The sequence below is a fragment of the Macaca thibetana genome, chromosome 11, assembly GCF_024542745.1.
Source record: "Macaca thibetana thibetana isolate TM-01 chromosome 11, ASM2454274v1, whole genome shotgun sequence".
NCBI lineage: Eukaryota > Metazoa > Chordata > Mammalia > Primates > Cercopithecidae > Macaca > Macaca thibetana.
In genome coordinates this window covers 46710378-46724030 of record NC_065588.1, presented here as the reverse complement: position 1 = coordinate 46724030, position 13653 = coordinate 46710378, and the positions used below count along the sequence as shown (strand labels likewise).

Below are 13653 nucleotides of genomic sequence, written 5' to 3'. Positions count from 1 at the left end.
TGCAAGTATTTTCTCCCTGCCTATGACTTGTCTTTTCATTTTCTTATGGTGTTTTTGAAGCCTAAAAATGTTTAATTTTGATGAAATACAATAAGTGTATCAATTTTTTTTTTTATGAATCATGATTTTAGTATTGTACTAAGAACTCGTATCACTCAGGGTTCAATAAGAGAACTAGTATGACATTATATATAATCCTTACATATACGTAGATTCCATTGCAATTGGGAAACATACTTTGTATGATTTATTTTTATTTATTTATTTATTTATTTACTTTTGAGACAGTCTCACTCTGTCACCCAGGCTGGATGCAGTGGCGTGATCTCGGCTCACTGCAACGTCTGCCTCTTTGGTTCAAGCGATTCTCCTGCCTCAGCCGACGATGCCACTAGGCATGGGTTTTTCCAGGCTTTGCTCAAGTCAAATCATCCCCGTAGGCAGTAGAGTTGTCAGTCCTCACAGCCTGCCTCACTCTGGTAGAAGTTCCAGTCCATGGATCTGGCGGTTGAGGATGGACGCAACTCCAAGTTTGCAAACTTTCACCGTTTGTTACTGAGGTTCAGTAGTTTTTTGTGAATAAATGCTTCTCAATGTGTTGTATACCTTTGGTCAATTTCAAAGTCTTAAAATTGTTGTTTTGGCAGTTTTGCCCAGTTTTGTCTTTGCTTTTTGGGAAAAAAAAGATTTCAAATCTTTTCAAATGTGTGTCTCACTGTTGCCCAGGCTGAAGTGCAGTGGTGTGATCTCGGCTCACCACAACCTCTGCTTCTCAGGTTCAAGCAATTCTCCTGCCTCAGCCTCCCAAGTAGCTGGGACTACAGGCACCTGCCACCATGCCTGGCTAATTTTTGTATTTTTAGTAGAGATAGGCTTTCACCATGTTGGCCAGGCTGGTCATGAACTCCTGGCCTCAAGTGATCCACCTGCCTTGGCCTCCCAAAGTGCTTGGATTACAGGCATGAGCCATTGTGCCTGGCCAAACGTGTGTCTTTTTTATCTGTTGATTTATGACACTTTTGAAAGAACCAAGGCTAGCTTTGGTTCAGAAAAAAGAGAAAAGAGACACGAATCTGAGAAAGAAAATGGAAAGCGCTAGAATAACCAAAGCCAGAGAAAAGTTTTGTCTTGAATTACATCTTTTATTTTATGTACGTATGTATGTATGTATGTATTTTGAGATGGAGTCTCACTCTCTCACCCAGGCTTGAGTGCAGTGGCGCAATCTTGGCTCACTGCAACCTCTGCCTCCTGGGTTCAAGCGATTCTCCTGCCTCAGCCTCTTGAGTGGCTGGGATTGCAGGCACGCACCACCACCCCGGCTAATATTTGTATTTTCAGTAGAGACAGGGTTTCGCCATGTTGGCCAGGCTCGTCTTGAACTCCTGACCTCAGGTGATCTGCCTGCCCCGGCCTCCCAAAGTGCTGGGATTACCGGTGTGAACCACCAAGCCCTGGCCTTGTCTTAGATACATTATATCTAACCCCAAACTTGTAACTAAAATTAAGTTGAGGTCACAGCTGAATTCATGTCCTAAACTCTGGAGGTAGAAGTTCTAGGTGATTGCCAGGCGCTGTGGCTTGCACCTGTAACACCGGCAACTCAGGCAGGGAGGCTGAGGTGAGAGGATTGTTTGAGCCCAGGAAGTTGAGGCTGCAGTAATCATGCCACTGCACTCCAGCCTGAGAAATAAGGAGATCCCCTCTCAACAAAAAAGAAAGAAAAAGTTCTAGGTGATTGTGTGAAAAGAGTCATTCCTTTAAAAATAATACTGTTTATTTTAGAGCTAAAGTTTTCAGATTAATCTTTATCTTATATTTAATTAGTTATAGTTAATCTAGGCTAAATTCCTTAGGTTTAAACATAGATAGAACACAATGCAAAAGAAAAAAATGCAATCTCACTGTTTTATGTTTTTTTCTTCAGTATCTAGAGGTACTCTATGGAAATCTTGGAAAGAAAGAGTTATAAAACGACCTTCAACAGCCCATGCTTTAAGACCAGATCAGATGATTAGTGATCAATTTGCAACAAATACAAAGGTTTCAGAAATCCAAGGTATGCTACAGGAACTCAAAGGCACCACAATGTTCAGTACATTGGAAAACAGTGCTATTAAATATATATCATCAACAATAGTAAACCTTTCTAAAGCTTTGAGTATGCTAAATGATGAATTAAAAGGTGTTAACTTCCAAAGTTCCACTGTGTGTGTACAAGAGACAAGTGAGGCAGAAAAGGAGCTCTCTCTGAAGGTAATACAAGATCTCAGTAACGAAAATGAAATGCTTCAGCAGAAACTTCATGATGCAGAAGAAAAATGTGAACAACTTATTCGATCCAAAATTGTTACAGAACAAGCATATGCAATATTGTCCACATCATCAACCTTGAAAGTGTTACCTGGACCTTCTCCACAGTCATCCAGGGCCATTATCAAAGTTGGTGATATTGAGGACAATATGGACAATATTTTAGACAAGGACCTTGAAAATATTGTAGATGAAGTCCAAAGAAAAGAGACCAAGGACTCTGGGATAAAATGGGAGTCCAGTATTTCATATATAGCCCAAGCTGAAAGAACTCCAGATTTAACTGAACTGCAACAGCAACCTGTTGCTTCTGAAGATATTTCTGAAGACAGCACTAAAGATAACGTATCACTGAAGGAAGGTGATGTCTATCAGGAAGATGAGATTGACGAGTATCAGTCATGGAAAAGAAAGCACACAAAAGGCACACATGTATCTGAGACCTCTGGACCAAATCTGAGTGATAATAAAGGTGGACAGAGAGTCTCAGAGGCCAAACTTAGTCAATACTATGAGTTACAAGCACTGAAAAAGAAAAGAAAAGAAATGAAATCCTTTCCTGAAGACAAATCAAAGTCACCCACTGAAGCAAAAAGAAAACATCTCTTTTTAACTGAAACAAAGAGCCAAGGCGGCAAAAGTGGAACAAGTATGATGTTGGAGCAATTTAGGATGGTCAAACGTGAATCTCCATTTGACAAACGCCCAACTGCAGCAGAGTTTAAAGTGGAACCCACCATTGAGTCGTTGGACAAAGAGGGCGAAGGTGAAATTAGCAGCCTAGTGGAGCCACTCAATATGATCCAATTTGATGATACCGCTGAGCCACAGAAAGGAAAAATAAAAGGAAAGAAACACCGTATCTCTTCAGGAACTACCACAAGCAAAGAAGAAACAACTGAAGAGAAGGAAGTGTTGACCAAACAAGTCAAGTCTCACCGACTTGTCAAATCACTCTCAAGAGTGGCTAAAGAGACTTCAGAATCTACTAGAGTTCTAGAAAGTCCAGATGGCGAAAGTGAACAGAGTAACCTCGAAGAATTTCAGAAAGCCATAATGGCTTTCCTAAAACAGAAAATTGATAACACAGGAAAGCCTTTTGACAAAAAGACTGTTCCGAAAGAAGAGGCGTTATTAAAAAGAACAGAAGCTGAAAAATTAGGAATCATAAAGGCAAAAATGGAGGAATATTTCCAAAAAGTGGCTGAAACTGTGACTAAAATCTTGAGAAAATACAAAGAGATAAAAAAGGAAGAACGAGTTGGAGAGAAACCTATAAAACAAAAAAAGGTAGTCTCATTTATGCCAGGATTGCATTTTCAGAAGTCACCAATTAGTGCAAAGTCTGAAAGCAGCACCTTCCTCTCACATGAGAGCACAGATCCAGTAATTAACAATTTAATGCAAATGATCTTGGCTGAAATAGAAAGTGAAAGAGATATTCCAACAGTCTCAGCAGTACAGAAAGACCACAAGGAGACGGAAAAACAAAGGCGGGAGCAATATTCGCAAGAGGGTCAAGAACAAATGTCTGGCATGAGTCTCAAACAGCAGTTCCTGGAAGAAAGAAATCTCTTGAAGGAGCGCTACGAGAAGATAAGTGAGAACTGGGAAGAGAAAAAGGTGCAGCTCCAGATGAAGGAGGGAAAGCAAGAACAACAGAAACAGAAACAGTGGCAGAAAGAAGAGATGTGGAAGAAAGAGCAAAAACAGACAACTCCAAAGCAGGCTGAGCGAGAGGAGAAGCAAAAGCAAAGAGGACAGGAGGAAGAAGAGCTTTCAAAGTCAAGTCTGCAGCGACTGGAAGAAGGCACCCGAAAAATGAAAGCACAAGGGTTGCTCTTGGAAAAGGAGAATGGACAGATGAGGCAGATTGAGAAGGAAGTGAAACATCTGGGGCCAAACATGAGAAGGGAGAAAGGGAAGGAAAAGCAGAAGCCTGAGAGGGGGCTGGAGGATCTCAGAAGGCAGACCAAAACAAAGGAGCAGATGCAGATGAAGGAAACACAACCTAAAGAGCTAGAAAAACTGGTCACCCAAACTCCAATGACATTATCTCCCAGGTGGAAGAGTGTATTGAAAGATGTACCGTGGTTATATGAAGGAAAAGAGTCTCATAGCAATCTGAAGACATTAGAGAATCTTCCTGATGAAAAGGAGCCCGTATCAATCACACCTCCCCACTCCCCACAGCCCTCCTCGCCTGGAGCTCTTCCTATTTCTGGACAGCCTCTCACTAGATGCATTCATCTCACACCACAGCAGGCCCAGGAAGTGGGGATCACGCTCACCCCTCAGCAGGCCCAGGCTCAGGGGATCATGCTCACCATTCAGCAGGCCCAGGAACTAGGGATCCCTCTCACCCTTCAGCAGGCCCAGGCCCTGGAGATCCCTCTCACCCCTCAGCAGGCTCAGGAACTAGGGATCCGTCTCACCCCTCAGCAGGCCCAGGCTCTCGAGATCACTCTCACCCCTCAGCAGGCCCAGGAATTGGGGATCCCTCTCACCCCTCAGCAGGCCCAGGCCCTGGGGATCCCTCTCACCCCTCAGCAGGCTCAGGAATTGGGGATCCCTCTCACCCCTCAGCAGGCCCAGGCCCTGGGGATCCCTCTCACCCCTCAGCAGGCCCAGGCCCTGGGGATCCCTCTCACCCCTCAGCAGGCCCAGGCCCTGGGGATCCCTCTCACCCCTCAGCAGGCCCAGGCTCAGGGGATCCCTCTCACCCCTCAGCAGGCTCAGGCCCTGGGGATCCCTCTCACCCCTCAGCAGGCCCAGGAATTGGGGATCCCTCTCACCCCTCAGCAGGCCCAGGAATTGGGGATCCCTCTCACCCCTCAGCAGGCCCAGGAATTGGGGATCCCTCTCACCCCTCAGCAGGCTCAGGAACTGGGGATCCCTCTCACCCCTCAGCAGGCTCAGGCCCTGGGGATCCCTCTCACCCCTCAGCAGGCCCAGGAATTGGGGATCCCTCTCACCCCTCAGCAGGCCCAGGCCCTGGGGATCACTCTAACCCATCAGCAGGCCCAGGAATTGGGGATCCCTTTCACCCCTCAGCAGGCCCAGGAATTGGGGATCACTCTCACCCCTCAGCAGGCTCAGGCCCTGGGGATCCTGCTCACCCCTCAGCAGGCTCAGGAATTGGGGATCCCTCTCACCCCTCAGCAGGCCCAGGCCCTGGGGATCCCTCTCACCCCTCAGCAGGCCCAGGAATTGGGGATCCCTCTCACCCCTCAGCAGGCTCAGGAATTGGGGATCCCTCTCACCCCTCAGCAGGCCCAGGCCCTGGGGATCACTCTAACCCCTCAGCAGGCCCAGGAATTGGGGATCCCTCTCACCCCTCAGCAGGCCCAGGAATTGGGGATCCCTCTCACCCCTCAGCAGGCTCAGGAATTGGGGATCCCTCTCACCCCTCAGCAGGCCCAGGAATTGGGGATCCCTCTCACCCCTCAGCAGGCCCAGGCCCTGGGGATCACTCTAACCCCTCAGCAGGCCCAGGAATTGGGGATCCCTCTCACCCCTCAGCAGGCCCAGGAATTGGGGATCCCTCTCACCCCTCAGCAGGCTCAGGAATTGGGGATCCCTCTCACCCCTCAGCAGGCTCAGGAATTGGGGATCCCTCTCACCCCTCAGCAGGCCCAGGCCCTGGGGATCCCTCTCACCCCTCAGCAGGCCCAGGAATTGGGGATCCCTCTCACCCCTCAGCAGGCCCAGGAATTGGGGATCCCTCTCGCCCCTCAGCAGGCCCAGGAATTGGGGATCCCTCTCGCCCCTCAGCAGGCCCAGGAATTGGGGATCCCTCTCGCCCCTCAGCAGGCCCAGGAATTGGGGATCCCTCTCGCCCCTCAGCAGGCCCAGGAATTGGGGATCCCTCTCGCCCCTCAGCAGGCCCAGGAATTGGGCATCCCTCTCGCCCCTCAGCAGGCCCAGGAATTGGGGATCCCTCTCGCCCCTCAGCAGGCCCAGGAATTGGGGATCCCTCTCGCCCCTCAGCAGGCCCAGGAATTGGGGATCCCTCTCGCCCCTCAGCAGGCCCAGGAATTGGGGATCCCTCTCGCCCCTCAGCAGGCTCAGGAATTGGGGATCCCTCTCGCCCCTCAGCAGGCTCAGGAATTGGGGATCCCTCTCGCCCCTCAGCAGGCTCAGGAATTGGGGATCCCTCTCGCCCCTCAGCAGGCTCAGGAATTGGGGATCCCTCTCGCCCCTCAGCAGGCTCAGGAATTGGGGATCCCTCTCGCCCCTCAGCAGGCTCAGGAATTGGGGATCCCTCTCGCCCCTCAGCAGGCTCAGGAATTGGGGATCCCTCTCGCCCCTCAGCAGGCTCAGGAATTGGGGATCCCTCTCGCCCCTCAGCAGGCCCAGGCCCTGGGGATCCCTCTCGCCCCTCAGCAGGCTCAGGAACTGGGGATCCCTCTCGCCCCTCAGCAGGCTCAGGAACTGGGGATCCCTCTCGCCCCTCAGCAGGCTCAGGAACTGGGGATCCCTCTCGCCCCTCAGCAGGCTCAGGAACTGGGGATCCCTCTCGCCCCTCAGCAGGCTCAGGAATTGGGGATCCCTCTCGCCCCTCAGCAGGCTCAGGAATTGGGGATCCCTCTCGCCCCTCAGCAGGCCCAGGCCCTGGGGATCCCTCTCACCCCTCAGCAGGCTCAGGAATTGGGGATCCCTCTCACCCTTCAGCAGGCTCAGGAATTGGGGATCCCTCTCACCCCTCAGCAGGCTCAGGAATTGGGGATCCCTCTCACCCCTCAGCAGGCCCAGGCCCTGGGGATCCCTCTCACCCCTCAGCAGGCTCAGGCCCTGGGGATCCCTCTTACCCTTCAGCAGGCCCAGGAATTGGGGATCCCTCTCACCCCTCAGCAGGCCCAGGCCCTGGGGATGCCTCTTACCCCTCAGCAGGCCCAGGAATTGGGGATCCCTCTCACCCCTCAGCAGGCCCAGGAATTGGGGATCCCTCTCACCCCTCAGCAGGCTCAGGAATTGGGGATCCCTCTCACCCCTCAGCAGGCCCAGGCCCTGGGGATCCCTCTCACCCCTCAGCAGGCCCAGGAATTGGGGATCCCTCTCACCCCTCAGCAGGCCCAGGCCCTGGGGATCCCTCTCACCCCTCAGCAGGCTCAGGAATTGGGGATCCCTCTCACCCGTCAGCAGGCCCAGGAATTGGGGATCCCTCTCACCCCTCAGCAGGCCCAGGCCCTGGGGATCACTCTAACCCCTCAACAGGCTCAGGCCCTGGGGATCCCTCTCACCCCTCAGCAGGCCCAGGCCCTGGGGATCCCTCTCACCCCTCAGCAGGCCCAGGAATTGGGGATCCCTCTCACCCCTCAGCAGGCCCAGGCCCTGGGGATCACTCTCACCCCTCAGCAGGCTCAGGAATTGGGGATCCCTCTCACCCCTCAGCAGGCCCAGGAATTGGGGATCCCTCTCACTCCTCAGCAGATGCAGGCTCAGGGGATCCCTCTCACCCCTCAGCAGGCTCAGGAATTGGGGATCCCTCTCACTCCTCAGCAGGCTCAGGAATTGGGGATCCCTCTCACCCGTCAGCAGGCCCAGGCTCAGGGAATCACTGTCACCCCTCAGCAGGCCCAGGCCCTGGGGATCCCTCTCACTCCTCAGCAGGTGCAGGCTCAAGGGATCACTCTCACCCCTCAGCAGGCCCAGGCCCTGGGGATCCCTCTCACCCTTCAGCAGATGCAGGCTCAGGGGATCACTCTCACCCCTCAGCAGGCCCAGGCCCTGGGGATCCCTCTCACTCCTCAGCAGGTGCAGGCTCAGGGGATCACTCTCACCCCTCAGCAGGCCCAGGCCCTGGGGATCCCTCTCACCCCTCAGCAGGTGCAGGCTCAGGGGATCACTCTCACCCCTCAGCAGGCCCAGGCCCTGGGGATCCCTCTCACCCCTCAGCAGGTGCAGGCTCAGGGGATCACTCTCACCCCTCAGCAGGCCCAGGCACTGGGAGTCCCCATCACCCCAGTAAATGCCTGGGTGTCAGCTGTCACTCTTACCCCTGAGCAAACCCAGGTTTTGGAGTCCCCTATCAACTTAGAACAGGCTCAAGAACAGTTACCGAAGTTAGGGGTTCCTCTCACCTTAGATAAAGCCCATACCTTGGGATCGCCCCTCACCCTTAAGGAAGTCCAGTGGTCCCATAAACCATTTCAGAAACCGAAGGCTTCTCTCCCCACTGGGCAATCCATCATATCAAGATTGTCTCCAAGCCTTAGGCTGTCCCTGGCATCATCAGTTCCTACTCCTGAGAAGTCCTCTATATTGCCGATATCAAGGGTTCCCCTCAACCAAGGCCCCTTTCCCCCTGGGAAGCCCCTAGAAATGGGGATTCTTTCTGAGCCTGGGAAGCTTGGGGCACCACAGACTCTTCGTTCCTCTGGACAGACCCTGGTATACGGAGGTCAATCCACTTCTGCGCAGTTCCCGGCACCACAGGCCCCTCCCACCCCTGGGCAGCTCCCAAAATTTGGGGCCCCTCCCACTCCAGGGCAGCCCTTTGAACTGGAGGCCTTTAGCTCTAGGGAGCTTTTCATAACTAGGGCCTCTCTGACTCCTCCGCCACCTCAGATGTCAAACGCCCCTCTTGCCCCCAGGCAGCGTCTTATAGCTGGAGTCCCACCCACTTCTGGACAGATTCCAAGTCTCTGGGCTCCTCTTTCTCCTGGGCAGCGCTTAGTTCCTGAAGCCTCTTCCATCCCTGGGGACCTCCTGGAATCTGGACCCTTAACCTTCTCTGAGCAGCTCCAGGAATTCCAGCCTCCTGCCACTGTTGAACAATCTCCCTATCTGCAGGCTCCTACCTCTGGGCAGCATCTGGCACCATGGACCCTTCCTGGGCTAGCTTCTTCATTATGGATCCCTCCCACCTCTAGACATCCTCCCACACTCTGGCCGTCCCCAGCCCCTGGAAAGCCCCAGAAAGGTTGGTCCCCTTCTGTTGCTAAGAAAAGATCGGCAATTATTTCTTCTCTGACATCTGAATCAGCACTGATCCATCCTCGTGCTCCAGCTTTCAAGGTAGCTCAAGTACCTTTCACCACTAAGAAGTTCCAAATGCCGGAGGTCTCTGACACTTCTGAAGAAACCCAGATACTTCGAGATCCTTTTGCTATGGAATCATTTAGAACATTTCAGTCCCATCTCACCAAATACAGGACCCCAGTATCCCAAACCCCTTACACTGGTGAAGGGGCCCTTCCCACTCTCATGAAGCCTACATCACTATCTTCTCTCACTACTCTACTCAAAACATCACAGATTTCACCTTTGGAATGGTACCAGAAATCCCGATTCCCTCCTATAGACAAGCCCTGGATACTGAGTTCAGTTTCAGGTACCAAGAAACCCAAAATAATGGTGCCCCCTTCCTCTCCTCAAGAACTTGAAGAAAAGAGGTATTTTGTTGATGTGGAGGCTCAGAAGAAGAACCTGATACTATTAAATCAGGCTATAAAAACTTGTGGACTCCCTTCACAGCTGCACACAACGGCTAGGACTCTCATAATTGAGATACTTCATACGGACACGGTTCAGTTGGGATACCTATTCCGCAAGTACATTGCCTATAGGCTGATCCAGTATGCCAGGTAGATACAATTATTATATGTCTAGTTTTCTGGTTTAGTTCTGATTGCAAATATTTTCTGTCATTGTCCCAGAAGTATATTCATATTTGTCAGACCATATGTTCTAAAAGACTGTCTTATATAAGGTCTATGAGAAGGAAGCCTGTTTAAGATAGCAAAAGGAGATATGTTTTTTGGAAAATAAGAAATGACATATAACATGATCCATTTCATCCATATATATCTCCAGCAGAGAAGCCAAGTATATTTTGTGGATCATGGTTGGTCTCCAAAATATCAACTTCAAAAGTTTAGAGATGCTTTCCACTTATTCTGAATTTCTTTCATCATTTTTGGTTCACCAGAAATGTATGATTTTTAAAATGGGAAATAGCATAAAAAAGAATGAGACCAGGAATGGTGGCTCATGCCTGTAATCCCAGCACTTTGGGAGGCTGAGGCAGGTGGATCATTTGAGGTCAGAAGTTCGAGACCAGCCTGGCCAACATGGTGAAATCCTGTCTCTGCAAAAAATACAAAAATTAGACAGGCATGGTTGCGTGCACCTGTAATCCCAGGATTACTTGGGAGGCTGGGGCAGGAGAATCACTTGAAGCCGGGAGGTAGAGGTTGCAATGAGCTGATCGTGCCACTGCACTCCAGCCTGGGTGAGAGAGTCAGATTCTGCCTCAAAATAAAAATAATAATAATAATAATAATAAAAAGAGATCCTGCCATTTGCAACAACATGGATGGAACTAGAGGTCATTATGTTAAGTGAAATAAGCCGGGCACAGAAAGACAAACTTCACATGTTCTCACTTATTTGTGGGAGCTAAAAATTAAAACAATTGAACTAATGGACATAAAGAGTAGAAGGATGGGACAGGTGCAGTGACTCACATCTGTAATCCCAGCATTTTGGAAGGCTGAGGGGGGAGGATCACTTGAGCCCAGGAGTTTGAGACCAGCTTGGACAACAAATTGAGACCCTGTCTCTACAAAAAAATACAAAAAATTAGCTGGGCATGACGGTGCATGCTTGTAATCCCAGCTACTCAGGAAGCTCAGCTTGGAGGATCACTCAAGCCCCAGGAGGTCGAGACTGCAGTAAACCAAGATCGCGCCACTGCACTCCAGCCTGGGTGACAGAGTGAGACCCAGTCTCAAGAAAAAAAAAAGAGAAGGATGGTTACCAGAGGCTAGAAAGGGTAGTGGGGTTGGGGGGAAAGTAGAGATGGTTAATGGATACAAAAAAATAGAATGAATAAGATCTAGCAATTGAAAGCACAACGGGGTGACTATAGTCAATAATAATGTAATTGTACATTTAAAAATAACAAAGAATATAATTGGATTATTGGATTGTCTGTAACACAAAGGATAAATGCTTGAGGCAATGGATGCCCCATTTACCCTGATGATTATTATACATTGCATGCCTGTATCAAAACATCTCCTGTACCCCCAAAATATATATACCTACTATGTACCCACAAAAAAATTTTTAATGAAAAAAAAAAAGGCTCACATCTGTAATCCCAGCACTTTGGGAGGCCGAGGCGGGCAGATCACGAGGCCAGGAGATTGAGACCATCCTGGCTAACACGATGAAACCCAGTCTCTACTAAAAACACGAAAATTAGTCGGGCATGGTGGCACGTGTCTGGAATCTCAGCTACTTGGGAGGCTGGGGCAAGAGAATTGCTTGAACCCAGGAGGCGGAAGTTGCAGTGAGCCATGATTGAGCCACTGAACTCCAGCCAGGGGGGCAGAGCAAGACTCCATCTCAGGAAAAAATAAAAAATAAACAGAAAAGAAAAATTTAAAAATACAAGTAAATACAAGCAGGGTGCAGTGGCTGATGCCTGTAATCCCAGCACTTTGGGAGGCCAAGGCAGATGGGTCACTTGAGGTCAGGAGTTCGAGACCACCCTAGCCAACACGGTGAAACCTCATCTCTATTTAAAAAGAAAAATACAAAAAATCAGCCTGGCTAACATGGTGAAACCCGTCTCTACTAAAAATACAAAAATTAGCTGGGCGTGGTGGTGGGTGCCTGTAATCCTAGCTACTCAGGAGGCTGAGGCAAGAGAATCGTTTGAACCCAGGAGGCGGAGGTTGCAGTGAACTGAGATCGCGCCATTGCACTCCAGCCTGGGCAACGGGGCGAGACTCCGTCTCAAAAAAAAAAAAAAGAAAAGAAAATTACCAGGCATGGTGGCACACACATGTAGTCCCAGCTACTCAGGAGGCTGAGGCAGAAGAATTGCTTGAACCTGGGAGGCAGAGGTTGCAGTGAGGCAAGACTGTGCCTTCGTCTCAAACAAACAAACAAACAAAAACAAAATTAAAAAACCAACCAAACAAACATAAAAACAAAGGGAGATGGCAGATTATGTAGGAGGTTGTTGCCATGGCAAATTTGCTGTTGGGGTGACCTGAAGGCAGCAAGCAGCAGGTCCTGGTCCTGATTTTTTTTTTTTTTTTTTTGAGACGGAGTCTTGCTCTGTTGCCCAGGCTAGAGTGCAGTGATGCGATCTCAGCTCACTGCAAGCTCTGCCTCCTGGGTTTATGCCATTGTCCTGCCTCAGCCTCCCGAGTAGCTGGGACTACAGGTGCCCGCCACCTCGCCCGGCTAGTTTTTTGTATTTTTTTTTTTTAGTAGAGACAGGGTTTCACTGTGTTAGCCAGGATGGTCTCGATCTCCTGACCTCATGATCCGCCCATCTCAGCCTCCCAAAGTGCTGGGATTACAGGCTTCAGCCACCGCACCCGGCCTGGTCCTGATTTTTGAAAGTTGCAAATATCAGAAATGGATTAGGGCAAGTAACAATTTTCCCGACATTCTTAACAAATTACCAACCTATTATTTCGGGGAATTTTTTTTTTTTTTTGAGATGGAGTCTCCCTGTTTTGCCCAGGCTGGAGTGCAGTGGCATGATCTTGGCTCACTGCAAACTCCGCCCTCTGGGTTCAGGCGATTATCCTGCCCTCAGCCTCCAGAATAGCTGGAGGCATGTGCCACCATGCCCAGCTACTTTTTGTATTTTTAGTAGAGACGGGGTTTCACCATGTTGGCCAGGATGGTCTCGAACTCCTGACCTCAGGTGATCTGCCCACCTCAGCCTCCCAAAGTGCTGGGATTATAGGTGTGAGCCACCACGCCCAGCTATTATTTTCTTTCTTTTTCTTTTCTTTTTTTTTTTTTTGAGACGGAGTCTTGCTCTGTCGCCCAGGCTGGAGTGCAGTGGCACGATCTTGGCTCACTGCAAGCTCCACCTCCTGGGTTCATGCCATTCTCCTGCCTCAGCCTCCTGAGTATCTGGGACTACAGGAGCCCGCCACCACGCCCAGCTAATTTTTTGTATTTTTAGTAGAGACGGGGTTTCACCGTGTTAGCCAGGATGGTCTCGATCTCCTGGCCTCGTGATCTGCCCACCTCGGCCTCCCAAAGTGCTGGGATTACAGGCACGAGCCACCACACCTGGCCGCCCAGCTATTATTTTCTATTGATCTGCCTATTGATCACTTCCATTCTCTGTTATTTTCGTTTTATTTTTTATGATGCAGTCTTTGAGGTCATTATTAGCGCTGTTTGCCAGCACTTGTCAATGAGATGTGAGCAGAATTGATATGTTATTTCTGTGCTGAGCTTGTCATTGTTGGTTTGATGACCTACAGAGTTTCTTTTTCCTCTGGCATAATAACCCACAATGTTCAAGGTGATTGTTGTTCCTTTAAACATGTCCCTGAAAGAATACAGGGAAGT

The 13653-nt window shown here is 49.9% G+C and overlaps 1 protein-coding gene across 1 annotated transcript in view; it reads left to right on the top strand.

Annotated features, from left to right (window-relative positions):
- Positions 1-13653, top strand: part of FAM186A (family with sequence similarity 186 member A) — a 77695-nt gene that overhangs the window by 43993 nt on the left and 20049 nt on the right. The window contains exons 4-7 of the mRNA XM_050748707.1: positions 1928-5334; positions 5551-6018; positions 6883-7926; positions 7999-9902. Of these exons, the coding sequence (XP_050604664.1) occupies positions 1928-5334; positions 5551-6018; positions 6883-7926; positions 7999-9902 (6823 nt within the window). The remainder of the gene's footprint in view (positions 1-1927; positions 5335-5550; positions 6019-6882; positions 7927-7998; positions 9903-13653) is intronic.